At 53.2% G+C, this 22854-nt stretch overlaps 2 protein-coding genes and 1 pseudogene across 2 annotated transcripts; 1 reads left to right on the top strand and 2 right to left on the bottom strand.

The window, feature by feature from the left end:
- Positions 1-8541: 8541 nt before the first annotated feature.
- Positions 8542-11839, bottom strand: C1H6orf15 (chromosome 1 C6orf15 homolog). The gene is made up of 3 exons (XM_058669882.1): positions 11773-11839; positions 10852-11568; positions 8542-8612 (listed from the first exon to the last, which is right to left on the bottom strand). The coding sequence occupies exons 1-3, from the start codon at positions 11837-11839 to the stop codon at positions 8542-8544; spliced, it is 855 nt and encodes a 284-aa protein (XP_058525865.1).
- A 1458-nt stretch (positions 11840-13297) lies between these two features.
- LOC101521439 (histone H2A.Z-like) lies at positions 13298-15207 on the top strand (annotated as a pseudogene).
- A 1814-nt stretch (positions 15208-17021) lies between these two features.
- Positions 17022-20328, bottom strand: CDSN (corneodesmosin). The gene is made up of 2 exons (XM_004598731.2): positions 20238-20328; positions 17022-18559 (listed from the first exon to the last, which is right to left on the bottom strand). The coding sequence occupies exons 1-2, from the start codon at positions 20326-20328 to the stop codon at positions 17055-17057; spliced, it is 1596 nt and encodes a 531-aa protein (XP_004598788.2). The 3' UTR covers positions 17022-17054.
- Positions 20329-22854: the final 2526 nt, after the last annotated feature.

Here is a 22854-nt window from a genome sequence, read left to right as displayed (position 1 = left end):
CTGAACAGGAATCAGAGTGGTGCTGGATTACCAAGAAACCAGAGTGGGAAGTGGTGGAGAGTCTGGGGACACTTCATCCAGGGCTCCTACAGGAGTGGAGAGGACTCTCTTGAGCCAGCACCTGCTGCCTCCCAGGGTGTGCTTTAGCAGGGAGCTGGAGCGGGAACTTGAACCCAGGTTCACAGACACAGGCATCCCAGGGGGCATCTCGGCCACTGAGCCAAATGCCTGCTGCACGGAGCAGCGTCTTGGCAGAGCTTCTCTGCCAACAAGAGACCTGCTTGTGCCTCTACGCTGCTTCAGGTCTCCCTGGGGACCATGTTCTTCCTTTATTGGTTTGCACTGAAAGATTAGTCATAGAATAGAATATTGCAGACATTTACACCAACCTATTTTTAAACAAAATCTAAGATAGTCCAAACATAATACAAGAGAATAGAATTTAACAACTACAACTAGGACAAATAATGATTTAGAAAAAAACCAGATAAACCCAATGAAGTTAGTATAAACAGCCTGTGGGGTGGAGTTGGAAAGGAGTCCTATGTGTGAACTGAGCACCCTAGAAGCCAATACAAAGAAGGAAAAGCAATCATTACACAGTGCCCAATGTCCATGAGGCAAGAAGACCAGAGTCCTGCAGGAGCCCAACTGTTCCCTTTTCTGACAGCTTTGCTCTGGTCCTTGGGGCGAGGGCAGCAACATCACCACCTTCCGCTCAAGCACACAAGTTGCCGAGGGTTGCTTCTCTTCAGTTCGTGTCCAGTGGTGATTGGGGCAGCAGCTTGCTCCAGCAGGACCAGTGAGAGCAGCACCAGACCATGCAGAGCGCTCACACCAGCAACCAGCAGGTGGCAGATATGTCCTTCCATCAAACTGGCAGGAGGCGTCTGCTATCAACAGGCAGAACATGACTGAGAGTGCCAGGCTATTAAGCGCTTGACCTTGAAGCCAGCAGAGCTGCAGGTTAAAAGCAAGTTCTGGCAGAGCCCCGTCCTCCCAGCCAGTACACGCCTGCCTCCTGTGGTGACTAAGCAGCTCACAGCTCTTGTCCGTTGCACCCCATGTCCCAGGACCACGGTGTCGGTGGGTGCTCGCTTCCTGAGCTGTATGTAAGTCTGCTTGCACGCCTGTGCTGGGGACTGCCCTTTAATGGACTTACCTATTTTCCGGTTTCCTGGCTCCACCTGTACTTCTTGCCTCAAACGGCAACCTCTTGTCCTGTGGGCAGATCTCTCGCAACCTCCCTTTCACAGGTTAACTGATTGTCATCACACTTCCCGGGGAAACTTCCTGCTAGCTGTGTGACTTTAGGCGAGTTACTTAACCGCTCTGAGTTGCAGTGTCATCTTGTATAGAGTTGATAACACCTGTCTTGGTGAGCTCTCTTAAGGCAAAGTGTGATAATGGTTACAGCAGCAAAGTCTGAGTTCTCATGGTGCCAGATGCCTTGCTAAGCACTGACCATGCAAACAGGCCTTTGAGTCAGCGCTACCACCTGATCACGTGAGAACTCTGTCTCCATTTTACAGATAAGAAAACCGAGGCCAAGAGAGCTAGGTGCTTGGCCCATTCATTACAGTTAACAACACAGTTATCCCAAGTCCTGAGACAGGAACTGCTGTGTGGGAGTTTAGGAGAGTCAGAAAGAACCTGCAAGCTGAGTCACCTTCCCACCCATCGCTTTCTTCTGTTTGTTTGGTTTTCGTTAGAAACCCAATCCCAGACATGCTCCTTGGCAGAGGACAAAGTAAAAAGTTAAAACACTTGGAAATCTTCCACCTCCAAGGAGTAGCCACTGAATCACATCTGTTTGTCCTTTTATTGATTCATTTTTGACTTTGAAAGGCAGAGAGGCAGGGAGAGCGACACAGAGAGAAAAACCACAGGTCCACTAATCCCACAGCTGTAGCAGCCTGGGCGGGGCCAGGCTGAAGTCGGACCGCAGAACTCAACCCAGGTTTCCCACCAGGGTGACAGGGACTCTGGCCCCTGAGCCAGCACCTGCTGCCTCCCAGGGTGTGCTTTAGCAGGGAGCTGGAGCAGGAACTCGAACCCAGGCTCACAGACACGGGCGTCTCCGGAGGCGTCTGAGCCACGGAGCCAAATGCGTGCTGCACGGAGCAGCGTCTTGACAGAGCTTCTCTGCCAACAAGAGACCTGCTTGTGCCTCTACGCTGCTTCAGGTCTCCCTGGGGACCATGTTCTTCCTTTATTGGCTTGCACTGAACGATTAGTGCATTGTCTCAGCCTCTTTCGTAGTTTGACATTTTAACATCAAAAACTAATCAGTGACTTAAGTCTTTTCCCCAGAATCAATCATTTCCACTTCCTTCCTCCTGTTCCCCATGCTGTTTCTGGTAGGATTCCCAAAGCTTTGTGAGAAGTCTGAGGGCTGGATGGACTGTGAAACAGACAGGATGAGAAGGCGGCTGGGTAACAGGCAGAAGCCCAAGGGCCCTGTGCAGGACATCAGTGGGCAGGGCTGCGGTGCACCTGCGCCTTCAGTTACTGGGTCCATAGACCTTCTCGAAGTCCAGCAGGGCGGGGGACAGGGCGGGGCCCAGGACGGAGGGCGGGGACAGGTACAAAGAGAGCCAGAAGGAGTAGCAGTCACATGAGAATGACCTTCAGCGACAAGGGCAGGCCCTACAAGCAGCCAGCAACATCCCCGGGAGGGTGATCCTCGGCTGCTTTCTAGAGGTGGAGCAAAGCCTGTGTGAGAGGCTGATAAGAAGCTAAGAAGCGTGTGTAAGCACCCAGGCGTAAGCACCCCGGTGTAAGCGCCCAGGCGGGAGGCTGTGAGCGTGGCCGCGGGAGAAGGAAGGGCATAAACAGGAAGCAAAGCTAGCAATTAAACCGAAGCGCCTCCCTGGTGCGTGCAGCCTGCACAGCGCCAAGCCCTGCAGAGGTATTTGAGGAGTCACTTCCTCTCCTGGCAACTGTGCACAGCGCAGCGATGCCCAGTGCAGGTGAATTCGCTATGGGGGCTCCGACCACCCTTTCCAGCCCTGCTGGAGCCCCCAAGCCATGCATCTCCAGGGAAGCTGTTTGAAAAGGCAAATACAGCCCTGCTACTTTCCTGCTCCTTAAACCCTGAATGCTCATGACTCCTCAGGCACAGACACCCTCCCCAAATCTACACGGGTTGGTCCCACTTCCAGACCCCATCCCTCTTACTGCCTGCTGGAGTTGGCCATGGCTTCCCAATCCCCACACACAGCTGGGCCCACCTCTCTCGGCATCCAATGTGTGTGTATACTTGTGACCACATGTGTCTCCCTGTTAGCCTCTGAGCTGTCACCAACCTGCACGTGCAGAGAGAAATTGACCAGAGGCCCACGGTGCAGCCAAGAGAGGTTTTCTGGGGCTTGTGTTCAAACACAAGGGAGACCAAGGCAGGTAAAACTAAGCAAGGTTTGTTTCTCTTTTGTTTGTTTGTTTTTCTTACACATTAACACATGAAATTGTTCACTACCACCACCCCCAGAAAGGTCACACATTTGTCACATAAGGGCTGTTCTGGACATGCATGCAGGTTGGTCTAGTTGGTTTCGGGGGCAGGGGTTCCGACACGCCTTGCTCCTGATTGGTTTGACACTTAGACCAAGGGGTAGAGCCTGTGGGGTCAGGAGAGGCTTGACTGAGTCCATTTTCAGTCCTGTCTCAGTTTCAGGAGGAAGAGACCAGATGCGCCTTGCTCCCTCCTGTAACCACAGTCCTTGGACAGAGGACAGGCTAATAATTCATAGTCGAATGAGTGAATAAAGTAAACTGTTACCAAGGAAATATCTGAGAGCTTTTTTTTGCAAATAGTTGCAGATGGCAAGTGACAACTTCCAGGATCCCTGGAGAGCAGGCGGGACAGGTGGCAGACAGAGGACATTCCCTGAGGCGTTGCTGTTAGCGTGTTCAGGCCTGCTGTAACCAGCATCATAGACTGAGCGCTCACCAACCTTCATCATCTCACAGCCCTGCAGCTGCGAGTCGGGATTCAGGCTGTCAGCTGCGTTGGCTCCTTCTGGGGACTAGGAGAAAATGGGTTCTGGGTGGTTCCCAGTTTCTGGGAGCCTTCCTCACCTTCTCCACTGTGTCTTGTCGTAGTTGGTTATACCTCTATGTATCTTTGGTGTCCAAGGTTCCCCATTTGTGTGGAGTTGTTATGATTTTCATTTGTTTGGAAGGCAGAAAGAGTCAGAAAATGATACGCCATCTACTGATTGAATTCCCAACTCCCCACGTCAGCCAGAGCTGAACCAGGATGAAGCCAGGAGTTGCAACCCAGCCAGGGTCTCTCAGGTGGGTGATGGGGGCCCAAGCACTTGTGGCCTCCCAGAGAGCACATTAGCAGGAAGCTGGACTTAGGACCTGAGCTGGAACTCCAGCTACAGGCCCTCCGATACAGCAGGCAGCCTAAGCCGTGGCTTGACCTCTGCTTATGCCCACCCTGTATCTCCCCATATCTCAGGGACATGAGACCACCCGCATGATCTCATTTGTATGTGACTACCTCAACAAAGACCCTCATTCCAAAATGGGTGTGTTCAACATAGTTTTTAATGGACACAATTCAACCATAACACTATGGGCGTGGTCTCTCTCTGAATGACTGTAGCTCCATCAGGCCCCCACCAGGTGAGAGGGACAGCTGGAAAAATCACGGAGCACTTCATCCTGTCCCTATTTGGTGACTCCAAAGATCTTGCCCAGGACATTGGTTCCAACCTACTTTCCTCTCAGCAGGGCTGTTTCCTAAATTGGCACCCTCCAGCCCTCCTCACACCTCCTCTCATCTCCACATGGTCCTTCCACCATTCTCACATAAAACCTGCCCAGGGCATGTTCCCCTCCGTCAGTATCTGGGTGATGCAGAAAGTCTCCATATGAGTGATGTCCACACTCTCGTAACAGCAGGATGTGATGAACGTATCAAGTGAGGAAGGGAACGGAATGGCAATGGTCTGTCTTACAAGTGGCCAAGAGAGGAGGTGGCATTTCGCCCAGCAGCTCTCTTGTGAACTCTAGCATCTCACTTTGATTTCAAATACTCCTTTCTGCTTAAAGAAACCAAGGCCCCTTAGAACACATACCGTGGAGGGGAGCTGCCTCCGTGACTCAGGGGAGGGGAGGAATGGGGCAGAACTGAACTGCTCTGTTGTAGCCACAAGCAAGGATGCTTGCAGGTTGTCAAGGACAAGGAAGCCGACTTCCAGAGCTCCAGAGGTTCAAGTGGAGACACTGAGCACGAGGGGGAGGAATGATAATTGTGGTTAATTACAGTCATTAAGGCTGTGGAAGGCTTACTACATTATTCAAAGGATTAAAGTTCTTGTAAAGGGCACGACAGGTGACTGCAATAGAAATGAATGGAGTCCTTAAAACTGATCACTACAATAGACTGTTCCTTCCATTAGTTGTGTGTCTATTTACAAAGCAGAGATAAGGGCTTACCTCCCTTGCTGTAAAAGGGAAATCACAGGAAATGGGGATAAAGCCAAGCAGTCCTACATAACTAAGAACTAGATCTACACGAGGTGGTAGTATCAGAGGCAATAATGAAAGAGAAGGCGGTTGGGGTACCGCAATAGCCTGGTGGCTAAATTCTCACCTTGCACGCACAGGGATCCCTGTGCTGGTTCGTATCCTAGCCGCTCTAATTCGTATCCATCTTGTGGCCTGGGAAAGCAGTCCAGGACAGCCCAAAGCTTTGGGACCCTGCACCCACCTGGGAGACACAGAGGAGGTTTAAGATCCCAGGTTTCAGATCAGCTCAGCTCTGGCTGATGCGGCCTTTTGGGGAGTGAACCAGCAGATGGAAGATCTTGCTTCTCTCTGTAGAAGAAAGATATTTTCTTTTTCTCTGTAAATCTGTCTTTCCAATTAAAAAAAATTGTTTAATTGCTGCTTCTCAGAAGGTGTTTTTAGCATGACAAGAGTGCCTTTCCACCCTTTTGAGATCCTAGTTTTATCATGAGAATGGAGAGAAGTTACCACCACACCCTTCTGATGGCTGTTTGTTTTATCCTAAGCAAGGAGACAGGATTATTGTTCTGGCCTTCTGATGCATTTTTCCCACCCTTTTGTTGACTGTAAGCTTAAATTACCATTTCCACCATTTAAAAAAAAGATTTATTTATTTTTATTGCAAAGTCAGATATACAGAGAGGAAGAGAGACAAAGAGAAAGAGCTTCTGTCCGATGATTCACTCCCCAAGTGACCACAACGGCTGGTGCTGTGCCAATCTGAAGCCAGGAGCCAGGAACTTCCTCCAGGTCTCCCAATGCAGGTGCAGGAACCCAAGGATTTGGGCTGTCCTGGACTGTTTTCCCAGACCACAAGCAGGGAGCTGGATGGGAAGTGGTGCTGCCGGGATTAGAACCAGTGCCCATATAGGATCCCAGCGCGTTCAAGGCGAGGACTTAAGCCACTGGGCCATGGTGCCAGGCCCTGATCCGCCTGTCTAATAAAAATAAATAACTATTTAAACAGGAAAGCAAAATATCCTTGAGATAATCGTATACTGACTTCTGTACTTGGCCATGCTGTTGCTTCCTTATCATCAGGCATTGTCTGGTTAGCAACAATATGGGACCTGCCTATCACAGAATGTACTGCATCAATTCCTGCAATTTGACTCCCTAGGCACTTCAATAAAAGATTGAGGCAAGAAACCTTCTAGGATGCCCTCCTTCCTCAGAGAAAGGGAGCATCCCTCTGGTTACCTTGCTCTTACAGTCTTTTTACTTACTTATTTATTTTTTGAAAGTCAGATATACAGAGAGGAGGAGAGACAGAGAGGAAAATGATCCGATAATTCATTCTCCAAGTGGCCGCAACAGTCGGAGCTGTGCCAATCCGAAACCAGGAGCCAGGAGCCTCTTCTGTTTCTCCCATGCAGGTGCAGGGTCCCAAGGCTTTGGGCCATCCTCGACTGCTTTCCCAGGCCACAAGCAGGGAGCTGGATGGGGAGCAGGGCTGCCAGGATTAGAACTGATGCCCATATAGGATCCTGGCACCTGCAAGGTGAGGACTTTAGCTACTAGGCTATCTTGCCGGGCCTGTTCTTACAGTCTTTAAAGAAAAAAAAAAAGATTTATTTTCATTGGAAAAGCAGATTCACACAGAGAAGAGATCGAAAGAAAGATCTTCCATCTGCTGGTTCACTTCCCTAATGATCGCAATGGCTGGAGCTGAGCTAATTCAGAGCCAAGAACCAAGAGCTTCTTCAGGGGTTCCCACGTGGGTGTAGGGTCTTAAGGACTTGGGTCATGCTTCACTACTTTCCCGGGTCCTATACAGGGAGTTGAATGGAAGTTGGGCAGCCGGGACACAAACCACTGCCCATGTGGGATGCTGACATTCACAGGCAGTGAATCAGCCACTTGAACCATTGCACCTGCCCCCACTCTTTCATCATGCGTCTGTCTCATTTTGTATTTTCCCAGTTGCCTCCCTCTCCCACCCTGTTCATGCTCACACTGGCTGCAGTAAACACAGGTTGCTTTCATCTTTTCAGGTCAAATTACTCACAGCAGAACCAAAAGAATAGCTAAAAAGCAGTTAACCAACTCAATCCAATTTTTTTCAGATTTATTTATTTATGTTTATTTAAAAGTCAGATATATATAGAGGAGGAGAGACAGAGAGGAAGATCTTCCATCCGATGATTCACTTCCCAAGTGACTGCAACAGCAGGAGCTGCGTCAATCCAAAGCCAAGAGCCAGGAGCCAGGAACCTCTTCCAGGTCTCCCATGCAGGTGCAGGGTCCCAAGGCTTTGTTCCATCTTCAACTGCTTTCCCAGGCCACAAGCAGGGAGCTGGATGGGAAGTGGAGCTGCTGGGATTAGAACTAGGGCCCATATAGGATCCTACGTTCAAGGCAAGGACTTTAGCCGCTTTGCCATTGTGCCGGACCCCAATCCAATTCTTTATTCTACAGGTTACACACATCTAGGGCATCCAACTAATTCTAATAAAATACTAATAAAAATGCATAACAATAATACTTAGTAATGCTAATAAATCAAGTCAATATACCATAGCAAAAGAACAGATTATGTAATGGGCAGGCTAGCCTCCAGCTGTAAGTACCAGATACCGTTTGGATGCCAGTTCCTGTCCTTGCTGCTCCACTTCCCATCCTGCTCCCTGCTTGTATCCTGGGAAAGCAGCTGAGCATGACCTAAAGCTTTGGAACCCTATATGCATCTGGGAGATCAAGAGGAACTCCTGGCTCCTGGCTTTGAATTGGTTGAGCTCCAGCTGTTGTGGCCATCTGGGGAATAAACCAGTGGATCAAAGATGTTTCTCTCTGTAAATCTGCCTTTCCAATAAAAAAAAAAAAAAATTAACATTTAAAAAATGTATCGTGTAGTGTTGCTCAAGAGAATGTTGTATGTTATGTTGGCAGGAGAAAATAAGCTGTAAAATTCTAAAATTTATGTGAAAGATGCATGCCTGAAAGGTTTTATTCTCCGTATCTTTAGTCTAACAAAGACAGGTAATGACAAGCGTTGGCGAGGCAATGGAGAAATCACAGCTAGTAGGAATGGATAGACACGAACTTACCAATGAACAGGGATGAACGACGGCTGCCTGAGCCTCGAGAACCTGGACTAGAGGAGAGAAGCAGTCACAAGAGGCCACCTGCCATGTTAGTCCGTCACGGTGCATGAACTGTGCAGAGCAGGGGGCAGGCCAGTGGCCTCCTGGGGCTGGGGTGGGGCAGGAGATGGCACATGTAAATCAGCTGTGCTAGTTGGTTACATAATCATTATAGTAATTTTTGCATCTGTTTGCTTCAGAAAGTGTAAGACATTTAAAGAAGCAACAGAAATTCATATTAAACATGACATTGTAATGAAATGCTTAATTTGAGCTGAAGTCTAAAATCAATAGTTCATGTTTGAAGTTTGGTTTATGAAGTCAGTAAGTTTGTATTCATTTTTGTAAGTGGTATGTGAACAGAGGCAAACTGCTTAATGCTTAGGTGCTAATTGCTTAATAAGGTCTTGAAAGTAACAGACTTCAAAGAGAAGCATCCAAGTGTCCTTGAAGCACTGACAGGGTGTCCCAGGAGGAAAGGGGAGGACCTGGCTTTACAGGCTGGGATGGAGGACGAAGGGGCATCGTGGAGTGTGGGTTTTGTCTTCCCAGGCCATGTCTGCGCTGAGCTCCTCAGCTCACCACGTCCCACTTTGTGGCAGTGGGATTCGGGAGAGATGGGCTCACGTAAGGCCAGGCAAGGGCTGTCAAAAGCAACCGCATTAATCTGAGGCCAAGTACAGAGAAGGGGGCTAGGGGACCCAGGGCGAGGGGCTGAGGAAACAGTTGCTGCACCTCTGCCACAACCACCCGCCCAAGACCAAGGGGAATTGAGCTGTGCTGAAGTTCAGAATTCAGATGGGTCCTTCACATGGCAGTTGTTCAGGTCAGTGTCCTTGCAGGGCTTATGGAAGGAGCAGCTTCTGAAACCCCAGCTCTGTCCTTGAACGGGGAGCTGAAGGAGACCCAGGAAGAGCAGAATGGGGTGTGGAGGTTGTGATGACAGCTGAGGGTGTGACCATGGCTGCTGATGGGAACAGGAGCAGACAGCAGGCTGGTGGGAACAGGGTACCCGGAGGAACTCCCAAGCACAGGATGGAGCAGACACACCTGAGCAGGAGCTTCCCACCCTGCACTGTCCCCCACCCTACTGTCCCCTCTCCCACAAGCTGCCCAACTCCACAGGTCCTAAGGTGTGAGGCCAGGGTGTGCAGAAGGTGTGCACACCTGGGCCCAACAGTGAAGTCAGGGCAAGGGGAAAAGAGAGCCAGGAAATGGAGTCACCTGTTGCCTACTCCCGCTCGCTGCTGCCTGCACCTCCGTAAGCTGACCTCCACCTCGCTGCAGCTCCCACAGGAGGATGCCCAGCCCCAGAGAGGCCATGGAGAGGCAGAGAGACAACAGAGCCACCAAAGGAAGAGCCAGAGCCATCCTGGGAGTGACAGGGGAGAAGGTGGGCTCCCCGGTGCTGCCTCCTTGTGCTCCTTCACTTAGACTCAGAGGCTGCGGCTCTAAGTGGCGCAGGCGCAGAGGAGACCCAGACATCCCTGCTTCCCAGGGGCTTCACCTTCTGAGGGAAAGATGCACAGAGTGGGATGTGGCCTGATCCCACGGCCCTGGGGAGGCCAAGGAGGTGTCTGTGCCAGCCTTCACACCCGCTTCCTAGACATTATCCTGCCCGCTTGCCGTACGTGCCATCCCGAGTCCTCCAGCAGCCTTCCGTACCCTTCTGCTGGTCCAGGGCCATTCTGGAGCCAGCTCCCTGTCCAATCGGACAAGGGTGAGACCACTGGGTCTACCAGCAAACACTGGGGCTCTTTACCAAAGACTGGAGTGAGGTAAGACAGGGCAGTATCTGCAGAGGACACTGGGGGAGTGACCTGTGAAGGGAGACCTCAGTTTGTACCCCCAAAACACAGACATCAAGAAGCCACATTGATAAAATATGCATGTGTTTTATTGGAGCTCAGCAAGGGAGGCACGGAGAGGGGCAGTATGAAAGACTAGGTGCTACATGGGCTGCACCTGACTTGTACCAGTGGCAGTGGGAGGGCACAGGAGGGGTGCAGGACTCCCTTCTTAGGCTTCCAACTCAGTCTTTGGCTTGCAGTGTGTACTGATCCCCTACAACCTGGAATCTGGAGGATGGAGAAGCCAGCTGGGATGGTTTAAGAAGAGCCAGGAGGACGGACACCTCTGGGAGACAAGTAATTATTATTCCCCCAACTGCTACCTGGGTACCGGCTATTGTTCCCCCAAATGCTGCTACCTGGGTACCGGCTATTGTTCCCCCAAATGCTGCTACCTGGGTACCGATTATTGTTCCCCCAGATGCTACCTGGGTACCGGTTGATCTTCCCCCAGATGCTTCCTGGGTACCGATTGATATTCTCCCAGATGGTGCTTGGGTATGGATTGGTGTTTCCCCAGCTGCTGCCTGGGAATTGATTATTGATACCCCAGGTTCCCGCAGGATGTGACACAGGCCTTGTTCCCCACCCAGTCCCGAGACCTCCAATTCCCCAAGACACAGCAGGATTCAAGGCTCCCCAGGAGTGGCCTCCCAGAAGCTTGTGGATGAGGGACCAGAAGGGGCGTTGGGCAAGGCCTTCTCTCTGGGCTCCCAGCCAACTCAGGAAGGGTAGCCGCCCGGGCTCAAGGTCCTGTCCCAGCAGGGAGTGTGCAGCGGCCTGCAGGGGCAACATGCCAGCACTGGACATGGAGGACAGTGCTTCGGGCAGCTCCTGCCCCTCCTCGTCCTCAGCCGCAGCAGCCATCATCTGCCAGGGGTCCTCCGGCGGCCATGACTGCAGCTCCCAGGATGGGGGCCACTTCTGCACCCCAGAACCTCCTGCCACAAGGAAGCTCGCCATGTCATGGGATGCAGGCTCAGCTCCAGGGAACTGAGGGTGTCCAGAGTTGGAGGCGCCAGTCAAGGGTGGTTGTCCCAGCAGAGGCAAGTTGGTCCCTAGGCTGTGTGAGACTTTTTCCTCCATGGGGCTGATGCTCCGGGCGCAGAGTCCTGGGGACAGGGGAAGGCGGGGAAGGCAGGGTAGCCAGTGTCTCCCAGGCTCCACCCCACCACCCTTGGGTCTCTTCACCCCTCTAGCCTGATGCCTATTCCCCACAGAACCCCAAGCATGGACCCTATGCCTTTTCCTCAATCTAGTTCCCTAGGGGGACCACAGCACCCTCCTGTTCAGGGAGCCGGGCCTGACCTCCATACCTGGGACATGAAGACAGACCAGTAGCAGGCCCAACGGAGCTAGGCTCCCTGCCACCCAGCCCAGCATCCTGCTCAGCTCTGGCATCTCCATCTCCGCTGGGCTCCTGCCGGCCTCTTTATGCAGTCAGTGGGGCGGGGGACAGTGGGAACGGGCTGGGCCAGTGGTTGTGGGGACAATGAATCTCCTCCTTCCTCCCTCATTCCTGATTCGGTCTGTGACAACAGGTGCCACTTGAATGTCCCAGAGGAAGCTGGGTGTTTCCCCACCTGGCTCCTTTCCTTGAGCTCCAGGGCCCTTCTTGACACAGGTGTCCTGGCTCACAGCTCACACCAGGGGTGTGTGGGGAGGTAGGGGAAAGCCTTACCCCTCCTAGGCTCCATGCACCGGGCTTAGGAGCACCTTCCCCTCTGGGGTCTCAGTGGCCCCATTCTCTCTCTCTCTCTCTCTCTCTCTCTCTCTCTCCAGCAGACACTCTAGAATCTTTACCCTCCTCTGGGGACCCCAGCAACCTACTCCAGGCATCCCCGTATCTTTCTCACTCCTTCTGACTTTTCCAGCTTCCACAGGCACCTGAGTTCCTGGACCAGGGACCCCTTACTCCATCTTCAAACCCCAGAACTACAGGTTCTCCCCTGCTGTCACTCATGCCCTCTGCTGCCTCCCAAGTCTACACTTGTGATTATCCTGGGCCCACCCAGATAATCCAGGATAATCTTATTATGTTAAGGTAGGCTAACACCTTAATTCCAGCTGCAATCCCAATTTCCTTTGTTAGGCAATTTACAAATTCCAGGGATTATATTGGGCAGCACAGTTCTGTTCACCACAAGTGGTCTGTCATGACCACCTAAAGTAAGAGTTACAGAGCCACAGGTAAGGTCAGGGTGATAGGGCTATGGTGTGCTCATAGGTGTTGGGAGACTAGAGACTCATGAACTACTTTGCCTACTTTTAAATGATGACTGTGGTTTGGAGGTTATTTCAGTGTGTCCCCAAGGGGTCATGTGCTGAGCCTTGGTTGCCGCTGTGACCAAGCTGATAAGTGGCGAATCACTGGCGCCCAGTGCAGGTGCGTCACTGTGGGGGTTGATGGCGGTCTTGGAACTGAGTCAGTTTTTGCGAGGGTAAGTTGCAGTGAAGATGCAAGCTGACCCCCAAGGCCTCTGGCTTCCTGGCTGGACACAGGGTATCTCCTTCTGGAACATGCTTCCTCCGTATTGTAATCACAAGGTGGTGATGCAGCCGACGGACTCCCACCACAGTTGAGCAGATAGCAGCCCCATGCTCTTGAACTTCCAGGAGGGTGAGCTAAGCAAAGCTCTTCTCTTTATTACCCTGCCCCAAATATTTAGTCACAGCAGCAGAAAAAGAGCAAGTACAAACACGTTTGAAATTAATGTAAGAATGTACTTTGAATCATGGTGTGATGGAGGAGTCGGTGGTTGGGGTCTCACTGGCAGGGGGAGCGGGGAAGTATAAGATCGTTTCTCTGCTTTGCACGGTTGAGCTTCAGCAGATTTCAAAATGGCTGGCAGTAAGACTAAGAAGGACTCCAGAAAGGCCAGCACAAAGGCAGTTCCCTGCTCGCAGAGAGCCGGGCTGCAGTTCCTGGTAGGTTGCATTCCCCGACACTTGAAATCCAGGACGATCAGCCATGGATGGCTGTGACCACCACTGTGTACAGTGCAAGCATCCTGCAGTACTTCACCATAGAAGTACCTGAGCTGGCAGAAAACACATCAAAAGACTTAAAGGCAAAACACATTACCCAGCGTCACGTGCAACTGGCTATTTGTGGAGATGAAGAACTGGACTTTCTCATCAAGGCTACAGTTGCTGGTGGTCGTGTTATCCCACACAGCCACAAAGGCACTGACTGGGAAAAAAGGACAACAGAGACCATCTAAAGGATGCCTGGATTCCTTATTATCTCAGGACTCTAATACTCTGTCCATTGTTGGTGATTCCAATGGACTGTATCTCTGTGCAAAACACAATTTTGCCTTGTTTGTAATTCTATTTGAGCAAGTTAGAAGTTTAATTGGCTTTCCAAATCAAATTTTTGTGTTCAAGTCTTAATCATATGTAAGTGTGATGGTGGCTTCAAAGAAGCTATTGATTCTGAGGTAGTGGGTTTTGAATGAGTTGACTGTTTTTTAAAAAACTGGATTTTAGTTGTGATGTAGAAATTACTGTAACAAACTTTTGGTTTTGTGCAGGCATTATTTCCACCCAGGTGAGTAAGCTCAATAAGGGTCATCTGCCAAACTTAAAAAAATTAATATAACAAACTGTTTTTAGAGGTGGGCATTTGGCCTCCCTGTAAGATGCTGGTTAGGACACTCATGTCCCACTGCAGTGCCTGGCTCAGTGCCTCCTCCAGCTCCTGAGTCCTGCTTCCTGCCGGTGTGGGTCTGGTTAGGTGGTAATGACAGCTCAGGTAGTTGGGCTCCTTGCCTGATTGAGATCCTGGCTTGGACTGGCACACTGACAACCTGGGACGCTTAAGGAATGAGTCAACCAATAGAAATTCTTTCTATGTGCCTGTGTGTGTTTCCTCTGAAATAAAGAAACATTTTTTTAAAAGATTTATTTTTATTTTTATTAGAAACTCAGATATACACAGAGGAGAAGAGACAAAGAGGAAGATCTTCCCTCCGTTGATTCACTCCCCAAGTGGCTGCAATGGCTGGAGCTGAGCCAATCTGAAGTCAGGAGCTTCTTTTAGGTCTCCCTTGTGGATGAAGGGTCCCAAGTCTATGGGCCCTCCTTGACTGCTTTCCCAGGCCACAAGCAGGGAGCTGGATGGGAAATGGAACCTGCCAGGATTAGAACCAGTGCCCATATGGGATCCTGGAGTGTGCAAGGCAAGGACCTTAGCCACTACGCTACAGCGTCAGGCCCATAAGGAAACAATTTTTAAGTATTTTAATGGGTGCCATCATTGTGGCATGGTGGGTTAAACCAACTCCCTGTATCAAAATACCTGTTTGAGTCTTGGCTTCCACTTCCAATCCAACTCTGCTAATGCACCTGGGAGACAGCAAAGGGTGGCTCAAATATTTAGGTCCCTGCCACCCCTGTGAGAGACCCTGATGGTCCTGGCTCCTGGCTTTGGCCTCACCCAGCCCCAGCCATTGTGACTATCGGGGATTGAACCAGTAAATAATTCTCTCCATCTCTTTGCCCCTATTTCTCTCCTCTTTCTCTGTGCCTCTATCATTCTGCCTTTCAAATACATAAACACATTTCTCTCTAAAAGATATTTTTTAAATAAAAACGTAAAATAGAAAGGTGTTCTGATGGCCTTGCTTTCTCCACTGCTGCTGGTGGCCCCTGTGAGCCCCCTTGCCTGCTCGCTGACTCCCTCACCCCCAGCCCCTGCTGGTGGCTTCCTAGAAGGTGAGGAGTTTCCTTCAGCAGCTGGCCGATAGGTGGCCACCAGTGACATTTTTGGGTGACATCACTGGTTTTGCAAAAGCTTTGAACCTGTTTCACACCAGACTAGAGGAGTTCCCACCTCCAAGAGCATTCCCCATCCACCCCTGCTCTTGGTTGTTGCCAGGGAGCAGACACTGGACCGTGAGAACAGAAGCAGGACTGATTGGTGCAGGGGAGAGGGTTGCTTGGGGAAGAAGGGGTGCTGAGAGAGGGCCTGGACTTGGGGAGAGGCCCTCCCTACAGAGTCAAGCACAGCCCATTCTGCCCTCTGGGGATGCTGGCCATCCTCAGCCTCAGCCTCCCTGCTCCCTGTCTCCAGGATGTCATTGGAGGGGCCCTCCCTTCACTTGGCATCTTCTCTCCTCTGTCTGGAGGCCACCACCCCTTCTCCCCTGGAGGCATTGCCAGCCATGTTATTCTTCAGCCAGAGCCACAGTTGAAGGTCAGGTGTGCCGCAGTGTGGCCGTGGAGAGGACGCTGTGGACTGGGTGCTGCTGTGGACCAAGACCTTGCCATGCAAGCCGCTGAGTCACCAGGCTTGACTGCGCTCCCTGCTTGGCTCCCAGCCTCTGTTGCTCTCCACGCCCCCAGCTCCTGGTACAACACCCACCCAGGCTGCTACTCAGCCACCAGGAATCCTGCGTGAGCTGTTGTGGCCCAGCCTTGCCAGGCTTCCAGTTGTTCCAGAAACCCTGGAAATCGGCACATGGAACTCTCAGAGAGGAGGGTACCTGGAAGGTGAGGGACACAGATGGTCCCAGGGCAGGGAACCCGGCTGGGGAAGGGGAGGAGGTGATGAGAGCTTTATGTAGAGGAAGGAGGAGAGAGAGGACTCCCTGGGGCAGGGAGAGGGAGAGGTGGGAGGAAAGGCATGCAAGACCAGGCAACCTCTGCTTTTTTTTCCACAAGGATTTATTGTTTTCCTCCTTCGTAGGAGGAGCTGTAGGTGTGAGAGCAATACTAGGTGTGAGGCCAACATACAAATGAAAAGGTGGAGTGAGGGGAACCTGGGAGCGTTGAGAGGCCCAGGAGGAGTACCATCTAGGTCTCCAGGGGAGCCCAGGGCTCCAAAAAGGAAAAAAAAAAAAAAAAAAAAAGAAAGTCTAGGGTGAATTCATACTTTTTTGAACCACTTGTCCGGTATCCAGAGTGGGAGCCTGCTCCTTCCTCTGCCCACAATGAAGCATTGAGAGAATTGGCAGCCAGGGAGGAAGGGGGCTGAGATAGAGAACAACCTTGGGAGGGGAGGGATGTGCAGGAAACAGTGACTTTGTGGTGAACATCACCGTGGAGGCTGGACATGGTCTTGGAATAAAGATCCAGTGTCCCACTCCATGGGTTGGTTGACCAGATGGCCAAGAGAAGTCGGTGAACGGTAGTTGTTTCCAGAATACAGCCTGAGCTTTGCTGTATTTGGCACAGGAGGAGGAGAAGAGATGGCTGGTCTAAGCAGCAGAGGTACTGTGAGGGGTTCAGGGGTTTCCCAAGGAGAACCTGAGTAGGTGGGGTCAACCACTGGGGCTCCTTGGAGCAGGGGAGTGCTCGTGTGGCCTGCCAGAGCAGGCACTGCTGTGAGGTGGAAATCAGAACAGGAAGAGGAGGGAATGAGAACAGAAAATTGAGGGTTTCCATCCTGGAAGATGAAGAAAGAAGAGGTGATAAGAGTCTGCAACCCTGGGCACTGGGGGCAGTGGGGGTGAGGGTGCAGACAGAGCAGAGCAGTCCGCGGCAGGGAGAAGGGAAACAGCTAACTGTGTGCCTGGGACCCGAGTGTCTCCCAGCCGGGAGGTGGCATGTGTGCAAAGGTATTTGCCCTCACTTGCCTTGAGCAAGAGCTGGCCTAGGGGCTGTCGCTAAGGGGCCCCTCCGGGGGCAGGAAGACTTTAGGGTCAGCCAGCTGGGGCCCCAGAGGTTTCACTCGGGCCAGGAGGTTCCGGATGGAGCGGCAGGGAATTTTCCCAGCACTTTTGGGGCCGCAGGGTTTGGCCCCAGCAGAGGGATCAGGCTGGGGAGCACCGTTGGGACCCCCGCTCAAGGTGGAGGAAGAGACAGAGATACAGGGGTAACCAGATGGGACGGACTTGCTGCCACAAGGCAGCAGGATTATGGTGCCTCCAGACTGGGAGCCCAAACCGCCACGCAAGGAGCCCGAGCTGGGCGAGGAGCAAGGCCCCTGGGAGGCATCCCCACAGGGATGGTAGGATGAGCTAGAGCTGCTGGAAACACCTGAACTGATATGGGTTCTAGAACCTGGTGGAGAGCAGGGCCCCTGGGAACCACTGAAACCAACCCCACATGGCTGGACACCACCGGAACCCACTGGCTGGAACAGGGCAGCTGAGGACACACCCGACTGGTAGGTGTTGGAGCTGGATGAGCTGTGGCTAGAGACGATGGGGTTTTCGGAGAAGTACTTGCCCTCAGAGATAGGAGGTCCGGCCGCAAAGGAGGGGGCCCCTGGAGAGCCCCTGACAGGGTTATCTTTGGTGAAGTAGCCCACGGGGTAGATCTTGCCTCCGCTGTAGGTCATGCCTGGGACCAGGTAACTGTTGGAAGAGCCTCCTACCACCTCGTAGCCTCCAAAAGACTGCACAGATGTGATGGGGGGGCAGGGCTTTCCTGGGGGGCCGCCATTGCTACAAGGGGCACCTGGAAGTCCCCCGGGGCCCCCAGACCCATGCTGTTCTACCACTACTACCACGGGCCTTTTTCCTCCTGACACAGAATGGGAGCTGGAGATGTAGGGGCCATTGTGGGAGACTATAGGGCCACCGCTGCAAGGAGAGTCAGGGACATTGGAGCTGCACGGATGCTGGCTGGAGCTGCTGGAGATCACAGAGGACTGGCCTTGTCCCGACTGGATGGTGCGAGAGGCCTCGTCGTTGGTCGGCAGAGCGGAACCTTGACCTGGCTGGTAGAAGATGCTGCCCGACTGGGAGCTGATGCTGCTTGACTGGGAGGAGATGGATGCACCTTGCAGGCTGGAGCCAGATCCCGAGGAGTAGCTGCTCTGGGAATACCCTGTTCCTGGCTTAAACAACAGGGATCCCGGAGAACCGCCTTGGGCGGTGCCGGCGGTGCCGGCGCTGCCACTGGAGAGACTGGAGCCACTGTGGCTGCTGTGGCTACTGGAGCTACTGGAGATGAAGCTGCTGGAACTGCTGGAGCCGCCACTGGAGCCACTGGAGCTGCCACTGGAGCCGCCACTGGAGCCGCTGGAGCCACTGTGGCTGCTGAAGCTGCTGGAGCCACCGTTGCCACGGAGACAGGGGTCATTGGGGGAAGTGATGCGTGTGGGGTCTTTACAGGGGTCTAAGGAGGCGGCGATGCTCTTAGCCAAGGCCCCTGGGAAGAAAGTCATGATCAGCAAGGGTCAGAAAGCCTCCACTTTCTCTCTCACCTTCCAGCCCGGACTGCGGGCCCTGATCTCTCGTGGGAATGGCAACCCAGGGAGAACCGGAGATGGACAAAGAAGGACAAGTTGGTGGCTCTGTCCCAAGGACAGTGTCATTGTTCTGGGCTGGGGGTCAGGGCTTGGGTAGGACAAGGAGGTTAAGCTCCACGAGAAACATAGGAAGCAGGACTCCAAAGCGGGAAGCTTTAAAGGAGCAAGCAGAAAATAAAAGGGAACGAAGCCGTGGCTGGAACAGGCAGAAAAATACAAAGGAGACACTGGGGAAAGAGGATCCGGGGACAAAGGAGGTGACACAGTTGTTGGGGTACTTGAGGAGAAGGCTATGTCCCCAGGTGCCCCGTCAGAGCCCAGGCGCTGCTTCCTGTCTCAGTGCTGGATGTGCCGGTGGAGCAGGGCAGGAGCAAGGAGGTGAGAGAAACCACCTGTTGCTTCAGAACCTGCTGGTACCAGTGCAACAGGACGCCGCACCCTGAGCCGCCCTGCCCGGCTGGTCCAGCCCAGGGACACCGGCCCACAGTCCTGCTTGGCAAAGGCCACTGGCCAAGATCAGCTCGCCTCTCCCTACCCATACCTGCCCAAACCCAGCTTCTGTTGGCTTCACTGCCCCTCAGCAGGGGAGCCACTGCTTGCCTTACTGACCCTCCACTCCCACGCCCCAGCTCACCTAGTCCCGGCCCTGCTTCTTGATTCTTTCATTTGGGCGTCAGGTGACAAGGTTTGTGGGCAGAGCCACACACCAGCAAGTCGCAGTGACTTTGTCCCATCTTCCTCCCATCTTACTGGGAAGACTAAATGAGATCGCAGTCTACCAGGAAGACGCTTATAAAACCCCAAACCTAGGAAACTGTGGGCCATCCTTGAAGCTCATCCTTATATGCTCCACCAGCAAACCCTGCCTGGACCGACACCTGCACACCAACCTCTGACCCCACCCACACCTCTGCACAGGGTCTAACCAAATGCCCCTCTACCTCTGCTCCTTGAGCCCATGGCACTCTGTTCTCCACCAGCACACAGAATCAAGCAGGAGGTCGCAGGAACCACCCCCAGTTGCAAAATCCCCAGGGCTCTGCAGTGGAATTAAACCCTGCCACTGATTCTGAGCCTTTTTCCTAACCTCAGGGTCCTTCTGTGTGGGCAGGAATGACGGCTCTGCTCGCCGTGCTCTCTAATGAGCCCTCGTGCTAACACATTCAGAGTGCTCAGTGCGCCAGCTGGCACATTGAAAGGGCCCTAAAAATGGTGGTGGAAGCTACTGTTGAGCAACAGCCCAATATTGCAACCACAACAGCAGCAGCAGTCATAATGAAGCAGCCACGGACATTACATACCTCCTGGAATGTTCTAAACAAGGGCCCCTTACCTGCTTTACTCTGAGCCCACAAGCACAGCAGACAGATGTTACTATTGCCCCATTTTACAGTTTCAGAGACTGAGGCTCAGAAACCGGAAGGAACTTGCCTAAGGGGAGTAGACCCCTAGGCTCAGACTACAGAGCCCCTAACCCCTGCCCCAGCTGGGTCCTCTGTGAGCCCTGCCTCCCAGGTACCTGGAGCCCCTGGGTGGCATCTTTCAGTCCCTAGCCCTACAGGGCCCACAGCTGCCTACCTGGTAGGAGGAGGGCAACCAGCAGCAGTGCCGCCACCATCATCCCTTGCCCTCCCACACGCCCCATCCGGGGTGCCTGAGAGGAGCTCATTGTGGTCCGGGTGGCCTTCCGACTGAGAACAGCTGCTGGACACCCGGGGCCTTTATGCCAGGGCTGGACATTCTCTGGGCAGGAGTCACAGTGGGCAGGGGAGGAGGGGCGGAGGGGATGGTGCCCCAGGGAAGTTGGCGTGGCCGGGAGGAGCTGAAGTAATCGGCACTGGAGCATCTGCCTACTCAGCAGCAGCCGCGGCTGCTGTGTGGGCCCCTTTGGCCCTGCCGATCCTGCCACCTGCGTGCCTCTCCTGGCTCCCAGTTGCCTAACCCGGAACCAGGCACTCTGCTCCACAGCTGCCCACTGTGGCTGTTCTGCTCCCTGCCCCATCAGGTTCAATCTGACTCCCGCAGCCTCCTCTGTCTCTAGTTATATACATTTCAGCTTCCCCTTCTGCACTGGGCACCTGCTCCAACCCCCAGCCCACCATATCCCACAGCCCCATCGGGGTGCTGGTCCCTGCCTGTTTCCCAGAAACCTCATCATTTATGAACCTCTGCCCCCTGCCTACATTGCCTAGGTACTGGCCTGCCACACACCTGCTTCCCTGCCCCAAGGGTGAGTGAAGCTTTTCCCGCTCAAAAGCTGGAAACCCGGGTCCCTGACCTTGTCCTTCCAGGAACAGGTGTGTAGGGCTCCACAACCAGCCGGAGGGGTGAGGCCTGGCGCAGTTACTCACTGTTCCTCCCCACCACAGTGGCCCTGCCTTGGGGGTGAGCAAGAGGCTAATGAGGCTAATGGGGAAGGTGGGGGCCCTGCAGCCCATTAGCTGGCTCCCTGGCCTTGATGAGTGAACAGGAAGCTGTAGCCGGCTTGAGTCTGACCGGGAGAAGGCCAGCACGCTGTGGGTCTCCGAGGTTGGAGCCCCGGAACCCTGCCTGGGAGTAGCCAGGAAGATGACAGTTTCCTTCCCTGGGCTCCAGCCCTGGCTCTGGCCACACCCTGGGCCAGTTAATTGCTCCCTGGTATTGCCACCGAGAGAGGACCAGTATCGGAGGGAGGAGGCTGGGTGGCAGGCAGGCCCGGCCCTCCTCCCCCAGGCTGACCTCTGACCCCTGACCCCTCACCCAGACTCCAGATCTCCTGTCTCCTCCTAAAGTCAGCTGTCTCCTGCTTGAGCCCTCCCATTCTCTACCTCCTGGCCAGCCTCCACCTGCAGCCTGGTACAGTGGCATTGCAGGAAGGTTCCGTATCAGAGCTGGGTGCTAAGGAGCCATCAGCGGGACCAGCCAGCGTGGGGGTTGGTACAGCCCACCAGGAGTTGAAGTTTAGATTTTTATTTAATTCATCTAGATGGCAGCAGCCACCAGCCTTAGATGGCTGCCATCTCGCGCAGCCCTTGACGTCCTGCTTGTCCCCACAGTGCGAGGGAAGGTAGAGGGGCCGTGGGAGCTCAGACAGTGCCCCCCGAAGAGGGTGGCTGCAGAGGCAAAACAAGTTAACTTGATTTAAGGTCAGGAAGGCAAGGGTTTCACTCCCAGCCTCAATCAGCTCCCTAAAGTTTTCCAGTCTTCAATTTTCCCACTCCCCTGAGGCTTAACACCTCCTCTGCAGGAACTGATCAGAAAGAATGAATGAGGCAGGACGTGACACCCCCAGCCTGGCTGGCCTGGGCATCTCCTGCAAATGGAACCCTGCTTGGTTCTGGTCTGTGCCCTCCACTGAAGGAGACAAACAGGACAGGCTTGCCCATTGCCCACCTCCCTCCTGAACCTCCAGCTGGCTTATCTCAGAAGCCACCTGGGCCCCTTCCCGCCTCACACAGGAGATGGGGTGCTATTGAATGTGCAGCTGTTCCCTGCGCCCCAGTTCCCACCGTGCCCCTCCCCAGACTCTCAGGCCCCAGCTGGCCAGCGGGGGTTTTGGGGAGAAAGGAGGAGGCCCCTGGAACAGGGAGAGGCTTGGCACAGAGGAGAGAGGATCTTTTGTGGGCTGGCATCTTGGGGCTACCCCAAGAGGGCGGGGACGCAGCAGGGCCTGTGGGTTATTCTTTTGCGGCTCAAACTCCTCATCAGCCAGAGGTGGTGGAGTCTGTGTGTTTTCTTTCTCACATTCCTCCCAGCTGCTGTCACTCCCTGCCAGGCTGGAGGAGGCACAGTCTCTCTCGGCTTCCCGCCAGCCCCACAGCCACCCACGGGCATGGTTCTCCACTCTCCTTCGGTCCCCTCTGCCCTCCTCTCTCCCCCTCCTCATCCTGGACTGTTTCGTTACGCTGCTGTTGGCCTACATCTTGGACCAAATGAGCCACTGCCTGCTCTCACCATTGCTTGTTGAAATCCTGTCTGCTTCACAGATCAGAATCTCCTTTTCAAAGTACAAGTACCGCCTTATCCAAGGTGGTTCAGTTCTGCACAATCATGATCTGAAAACATTAGATGGGAAAAGCCAGGAGCAAATAATTCCAGTGCTTTAAGTAACTTTGATCATGCTGCTCTCATTGCCCCGAGTTACTGTTGTCTCTGGCTGTGTCTAATGCATAAAGTAAGCCTTGTCATCGGCGTGCACGCACACACGGGAAACAGC

The sequence above is a fragment of the Ochotona princeps genome, chromosome 1 (assembly GCF_030435755.1).
Source record: "Ochotona princeps isolate mOchPri1 chromosome 1, mOchPri1.hap1, whole genome shotgun sequence".
NCBI lineage: Eukaryota > Metazoa > Chordata > Mammalia > Lagomorpha > Ochotonidae > Ochotona > Ochotona princeps.
The sequence above is the reverse complement of the archived record's forward strand: the minus strand, read 5'-3'. Positions and strand labels throughout refer to the sequence as shown.

Excerpts from the sequence above, each read along its gene's own strand:
- CDSN (XM_004598731.2), bottom strand. The coding sequence starts at position 20,328 with ATGAGCTCCTCTCAGGCACCCCGGATGGGGCGTGTGGGAGGGCAAGGG. Across the intron at positions 18,560-20,237 it reads GGTTGCCCTCCTCCTACCAG|GGGCCTTGGCTAAGAGCATC; the intron begins GTAGGCAGCTGT and ends CTTTCTTCCCAG.
- C1H6orf15 (XM_058669882.1), bottom strand. The coding sequence starts at position 11,839 with ATGCTGGGCTGGGTGGCAGGGAGCCTAGCTCCGTTGGGCCTGCTACTG. Across the intron at positions 11,569-11,772 it reads GGTCTGTCTTCATGTCCCAG|GACTCTGCGCCCGGAGCATC; the intron begins GTATGGAGGTCA and ends CCCTGTCCCCAG. Across the intron at positions 8,613-10,851 it reads GAACAATAATCGGTACCCAG|GTTCTCGAGGCTCAGGCAGC; the intron begins GTAGCAGCATTT and ends CCTCTAGTCCAG.